Below are 7,285 nucleotides of genomic sequence, written 5' to 3' on the forward strand. Positions count from 1 at the left end.
GACTGAGGAATAACAGTGACCCCCCCCCCCCCCCATCATAGAGGTTGGCAACTTTTTCTTGATAAAAATGGGTCCGAGAAAAGCGAGGAAACGGAAGAACAAGGATGATTTAGTCGAAGAAGATATCGAGTGCACTGAAAAGGAGGTTGACGATGAGAGGGTTGACAAAAGAAGGAAGGACTGTGGAATTAAGAAATATGTCGGAGCTCACGTTGGAATTCAAGGTAGGGCTTCATACCTTATTTTATAGTTCCTCCATGGGCGGATAAAAATATAATGTGGTGAAGGGCACTCACCTGCTGGACCCCACTCCACCACCAACACCACCATATCGTCATTTTATTGACTTATTACATATTTGCGGGGCTCATTTTGGGTTGTCTTACACCTTTGTGGGACATATATTCTTGCCTTAAGTCTAGTTTGCATTCAGCTAGTCTCTTCGAGTAGTTGTGTATTGGTTTTTTGTTATTTGTGTTTGCGATAATTTTTTGCAATCTCCTTGTCTCTCTCCTTTTTTTCTAAATCCTACTTTGGATGTCTTTCTGGTAAATATAACATTCAATGTCAAGTTAATACAGTAGACTGTTTTGCTTAACACCATATTCTGGTTGGCTCTGAGGATGTTTTGGTACAAATCAATCCTGAACTGAAATTTCTGTTTTTGTGTCTATGTTTACACTATAGGATCGTATCTGTCCACTGCACGTATTCTTCAAGATTATTAAAAATGTAACTCATCTTATCAAACTAAACTTCTTTGTACATGCTAAATTTATTTTGTGTGATGTTTAAAAAAAAAAAAAAAAAAAAAAAAAAACTGGTTCAGATTTTACATGGATCAGAATATGAACTAGTTAAGTAGCCAATCTAGCACTTGGCGACGCAAATCAGTTTGTCATAGTAGGCTCCATCGTCTTTCTTTGCTTGTCATTTTCCTTTCACCAGTGGGTTTTGTTTTTTTTTTTTTTTGTTTTTTTTTTTTGTTTTGTTTTGTTTTTTATGGTATCAGGCCAGGGTCTCCTGTCTCCTTGAGTACTTTTACTTATACCCATTTTGGTTTAGTTAGTAATATGTCCATAAAACCCTTTCCAACCTGCCTGTTTAAAAAAAAAAAAAAAAATTAAAGCCAATGCGAAAGTGACAAAAATCGCAGTCCCCCTGCTCATCTGCGAGGGGCTTCAAAATGTGCAAATTTCCATAAACTCCCATGTTAAAAATGCCAACTTTACAGTAGAAATAGACGTGTTTACAACCTGGAAAAAACATTTAAGATTTAGTAGATTCAGGATTACCTTCATGACATTTGTGGGGGGAGTGAATTTTTTTTCTAACTCCTCCATTTAGTATTTGTTTCATATAGAAATTTGGCATATTTAGGGGCTTGTCCTTTTGATTGACAGGTACCTGATCTCCCACTTCAAGAAGAAGGCATGTAGAACAACTGCGTTTTTTAGCCAGTTAACAGCGTAGCGTAGCTTTAGCTTGCTTACTTCCTTTAGCTGGTTATCCCTGTTATCGCTGGGTTTGCATGGTTAGCTCTGCGCTTTAGAAAGGTCTGAGATTTCTAGATGTCAATCATCCACGACACACTCACATCCCCCCTCTTAGTTCCAACTCTTTGCCCTGTTTTGTATTTTCCGGGTGAGACTACATGCGTGACACTGCCAAGGTGGCGATGGTAGGAACCGCCCTATGAGCTTCAATTCAGCTCTTCAGAAACCTACTGGTGATGTCATGGAGGCGCCGTCCATCTTTTATATACCGTCTATGGTAAAAACTAAATATCGCAATAAAAAAAAAGCTCATGGAAATACCTACATTTTTTAAAAAAAAGTCTCAAATAAATAAACTAAAAAGTTTTTACACTCTTATGAAGTGGTTTTTCAGATGTATACAGAAACATATTGCAAAAGTGTAATGTAAACACTTTTTTAGCATTTATGTGTCCCCAGACGCGACGTGGGGGGGGGGTGTCATGACCAGTTCATTTCCAGTAAAGATGGCGTGGTGTGGAACAAATAAGAATGAACTTTAGAATTTTAGAAAAGAAAAATTAGAAAACTTCAAAAAGCTGTAGAAATTCTCCATAGCAACTAGAAAACACCAAAATAATGTTACATGGCTACCTTGCATAAACCATAATTTTTGTAAAATCTTGCCAAATTTATATGATATTATGAGAACCAAGGCTTATGCGCTAAACACTGTTCAATGGATACACCTGCAAATCACAATTATGAAACTTAAAAATATCACATTGATTTTACGAAAAATTGAAATTGAAACACAGCTTGTGGCATGATATTTAAAAGATTAAACTGAGATGATCCTTTTTATAGTTGGTATGAAAGGAAAAAAGTAACACAACAAAAGTTAAATGTTAGATGTTATTATTCAGTCTGTGTGGACAGGGTTTTTATCACTGTCTCTTATTCCTAGGTGGGATATGGAAAGCAGTGGATTCTTGTGTGGAGATGGGTGGCAGCAGTTTTGCACTGTTCCTGGGTTCTCAGCGGTCATGGAAGAGGCCTGCACTGGATCAGGCAGCTGCAGAAAAGTTTCAAGAGCAGTGTGCTTTGCAGGGTTTTGACACGGCTCACATCTTACCTCATGGGTCCTACCTGATGAACTGTGGATCTCCTAAAAATGGTTTGTCAGATGCTGATTTTGTTTATTTTCTTTTTTTTTTTTTTTTTTGCCTTATGCATACCCTAAGCTTGTTTTTTACTCTGACTTCTCATGACTTCCTTGTATTTGACTCCTTCTGACATCATTCTCTGTTGTGGTCTAAATTCACTTTTGTTTATGTGCCAAATTGAAACTAGATGTGTTTGAAAAGAGCCAGGCCCTGCTGGTGGATGAGCTCAGCCGCTGCACTCTCCTGGGCCTCAGCCTTTATAACTTCCACCCTGGCTCCTCCCTGGGCATCATCACCACCGAGCAGTGTGTGGACAAGATAGCAGGAGCCATTAACCATGCTCATCAGCAAACACCTACTGTGATTACAGGTACAGGCAAACCTCCAGTTATATGTAATTGTTAGTTGACATCATTCTTCTGATGGCGATTGTTCTGTGGAAATTATTGACATTATAAGAGGTTATTTTTAAAGCCATTTGATAGCAATAAAAACCTATAAGGTTGTGTATTTAGCCTAATATCCATAAGCTAAATACACAGCTATGCCCCCTGATGTTATTTGTTATACATCATTTAGCTTGTGTGATATTTTTGTCCTTGAAAGTTTGGATCAATATGACTATGAACATGAGATTTAAAATACAGAATAACCACAAAGCACATTTATCGTGCAACTCAATTGTTTTTTGTTTAGGGAAAAGTGGAAAAAATTTGTGAGCCTCCATAATTGCTGCCTAGATTTGTACACTGCAGTCATAAAAGGGATGGATATGGTCAGCAACAACACTTGGGTAGACTGTGGTTTTCAGTGTTGAGCATGTTACTTTTAAAAAAGTAATTAATTTTTGTTACTTGTAGTCAAGGCCAGATTATCCAATGAGCTTTATGGGCACAGGCCCAGTGGCCTACACTCACTTGGGGCCAACGTAGGGCAAACACCAGCATTTTGGACATGAAACAAAATGTACATAAAAGCCAGATAGTTACACCACAGTGTCTAGTGTATTCCCCCCACACAGCAGAGGCAGATGGCTGCCTGTCCTTGAGTCGGGTTCTGCCGGAGGTTTCCTTCCTGTTAAAAGGGAGTTTTTTCCTTCCCACTGTTGCCAGTGTGCTTGCTCAGGATGGGAGATTGAGTTGGACTCGACTCAATCTGTTGGTTTCCTTATATAGGCTATTATGAATTGGCCTTCATTATGTTTTCCCCTCTGTCTGTAAAGCGTCTTGAGATGGCATTGCCGTGATTTGACGCTATATAAATAAAGTTGAGTTGAAGTTGAGTTGCTTATTACCATTGACTGAGAGATGTTAGAAATGTAGTTTCACAGTGAATCATTCCCAGTTTTCACGATGTTGCGGTGGGGAAGGGGGCCCCTGGAACATTCTGGGCCCAGGGGCCTGAGCACTTTTAATCCGGCCCTGCTTGTAGCTACTAGTTCCTTCTAGTTAGTGTGCACAATGATAGTGTAACGCTTCCTGCGTCTGAATTCAGGTTGTGTAATTGAGAAGTAATTCAGGGACAACTTCTGACAGCTTTATTCTTAGCATTAACCTGGTCCCAACAGATCACAGCACTCTTCAACTAGTCAGACACCGAGTGTAATCTCTAGTGTCAACTGTGTCACTCTGCCTCCTCTCCGCTATAGCAGTAGCACAATGTAGTAGACTCAAACCAAAAATGAATCTCTTCTTTCCATAGGCACTGTCAGTAACATTTTATCATCAGTAGCTGTAACTGCGTTATAATGATTGGTCAGATTACCCGTAAAAAGTAATGCAGTCAGTAACACTATTTATTTTAACACTGTTATTCCTGTCGCTGGTGGTATTTAAACTATGCTCAGTGTGACAAGATGGTTACATCACCTGCAGCCTGAACTGTTGATACGAGGATCCAATGCTCTCCTGTTGTTTCCACCAAATTCTGACCCAGCTGTCTGAATGCTGCAGCTGAAATAAAGACTTATCAGACCAGGCAACAGTTTTCCAACTTTCCAGTGTGCCATATCAGTGAATCTCTGTAAACTGAAGCTTCAGCTTGCTGTTCTTAGCTAAGAAGAGTGGCACATAGTGTGATCTTCTGCTGTTTGCTTCTACGCTGGATGTGTCACGTGTTCAGAGATGGTATACTACTTTGCATACTTTGTAACCAGTGCATATTTGACTTGCCGTTGCCTCCAACCAGTCTGCCCATTCTCCTCTGACCTCAACAAGGCATGTTGCTCTTGAAAACTGTTGCTCACTGGATATTTCCTCTTTTTTTAGACCATTCTCTCTGAAACCGAGAGATGGCTGTGCGTGGAAAATCCCAGTAGATCAGCAGTTTCTGAAATACTCCGACCAGCCCGTCTGGCCCCAACAACCATGCCACATTCGCAGTCACTTAAAATCCCCTTTCTACCCCATTGTGATGCTCAGTTTGAGCTTCAGCAGTCTTTATCATGTCCACATGCTGGAAATACATTGAGTTGCTGCCATGTGATTGGCTGACTTAGACGTTTGTGTTAACAACATAGACATAGATTCAAAAGATATATATTTATATAATATCTTAAAACGTCCAGTGAATGTATATCCAGTGTTGTAGAAACTATTGTGGTTGATGTTTGTGTCAAACTGAACTGTTTTTCTTCTTCTCAGTGTTGGAGAACATGAGTGGCCAGGGCAGCACAGTGGGTGGGAAGTTCTCAGAGCTTAAAAGCATCATAGACAAAGTGAGGGACCAAACCAGAGTAGGAGTGTGTTTAGATACCTGCCATGCCTTTGCTGCAGGTAAGTGGAACCTAAAAGCTCTTCATAGTATAAGAACGCTCTGCGGCTCAACTAAAGGAAACCTTCAGATCTCTGGGTGTTTCTTTATGTGCTAAAATGTTGGTTTCTTATCTTGAAAGGTTATGACCTGGCTGCAGAAGGAGGGGTGAAGGCCATGCTGGATCAGTTTGATCAGGAAGTGGGCCTTCACTATCTTAGAGCAGTGCATCTCAATGATTCCAAAGGTGTGGTCAAGACCGGGTCACCTCGAGTATCACAGGCAGATTAGTAAATTATATTTTAAATGGGGCTCCTGATTCTTTTTCTGTGATGTTTGCAGGTAAGCTTGGCTGTAACCTTGATCGGCATGAAGATATTGGTAAAGGGAACATTGGCATCTCTGCTTTCCGAGATATAGTCAATGAGCCCAGACTGGATAACATTCCTCTGATCCTGGAAACACCTGGACGGTGAGAAAGATGTCTTAAATAAGATGCCTTAATAATAATAAGCCAGTGGTATATTTCAGGTTCAGTTTAATGTGACTGTTTTGCCCCTCCCCCCCTCTCTCCCACAGGCCTGGATTTGAATATGCTGAGCAAATTAAGCTGCTTTACTCGCTGTGTGAGGAAAAATAATGATGTTTCTTGACGAGTTAAACCAGCTGCTGTTGAAGTAAAACCTGAAGAAGTGTTGTGTTTATGGATGGATGATGGAGATGGTGTACCTCAGACAGAATAAAGAGCTTGTTGTAAAACCTGTTTGCTTTGTCAAGAAACTGGTTACATGATTTGAAAAATAAATGCGTGTTCTTTTTTAGTTTTTTTTTGTGTGTCACCTGGGAGAAGTTATTTAGTTCACAATTGACCAGAAGGGGGCAGCAAATACACACAAACTCACCACAAACCTTGTTTGCTTTTCTTTAAGAGCAAGTTTCCTACTTGTATGTTAATTTGTTTATTTTGCATGTGAAATGTGCTCCAATGTTAGTTAATTGTGATTTAATGTAGTCTGGTCTCATTTTCTCACCATAATAGCCCTGTGATTGCTAAATTTCCACTGAAGGTGTACATCTTTCATGAGCATGTGTGATACATTTTTATTTTTAAAACTACAAACGATCAGTCTATGAGTTTTTACTTGAAATGAAAGAATGCAATCTTCTAATAATTCAACGGACAAAAATCAATAAAGGGACAAAAAGCAGATGGAAACTGAGCAATGGGAGCAAGCATCTTCATCAGGTACTGACTAATGGATGAAGTACCTTGGAAATATACTTTACATCCAATCTTTTATGTAGTACGTTTTGTTAAGGAGTAAATGAGAATTTGTCCTCAATGCCAACTGTGACCTCTCTGGATGAGCTGTCACTGGGATGTTGACATCAGATTCTTTAGATCCTGTGGTTGGTGTGGCAGGGCTGGCATGGATCAGGCGTGTTCCTGTTCATTCCACTGACTCTAAATTTAGAAACTGGCCGGTCGGTGCCTGGGCGCATGTGTCAAATGGGAGGACCCAAAGTTTCTCCACAGAATTTTGGAACAAAATGACGTTTTAGCTGGTTTTAACATTTTGCTTGATTTGTTCGAGGCTTTGACATGTATGTAAATTTATATGGACTAAGACGCAAACACGCACAGCACTCTCATATTTCCTTTCTGAACTGCTCCAGCTGTCAGCTGCCAACACTGTAGTGCAGCTGTTGACCACTGGGAAGATGCTGATTATCACACCCTGTTGCAGTTTCACACATCACACGGCGACAAAAACATTCCTCGACTCTGCAGACTCTGTGATATGACCTTTGTATATGTGTTGTTTGATGCTAGTTTTATGTCTGAATGTTAGTCTAAGATATTTTCCACAACTGATTATTTTAATTCTAAAT

The 7,285-nt window shown here is 39.8% G+C and overlaps 1 protein-coding gene across 1 annotated transcript; it reads left to right on the forward strand.

Moving 5' to 3' along the window:
• Positions 1-67: 67 nt before the first annotated feature.
• On the forward strand, positions 68-6,032 carry LOC306771441 (putative endonuclease 4; the record flags this gene model as incomplete). Its single annotated transcript, XM_079260607.1, has 7 exons — positions 68-224; positions 2,443-2,652; positions 2,829-3,011; positions 5,284-5,415; positions 5,535-5,639; positions 5,735-5,864; positions 5,972-6,032. 7 exons carry the CDS (start codon positions 68-70, stop codon positions 6,030-6,032), a joined length of 978 nt encoding a protein of 325 aa, XP_079116733.1.
• Positions 6,033-7,285: the final 1,253 nt, after the last annotated feature.

The sequence above is a fragment of the Telmatherina bonti genome (assembly GCF_933228915.1).
Source record: "Telmatherina bonti genome assembly, chromosome: 21".
Classification (NCBI taxonomy): domain Eukaryota; kingdom Metazoa; phylum Chordata; class Actinopteri; order Atheriniformes; family Telmatherinidae; genus Telmatherina; species Telmatherina bonti.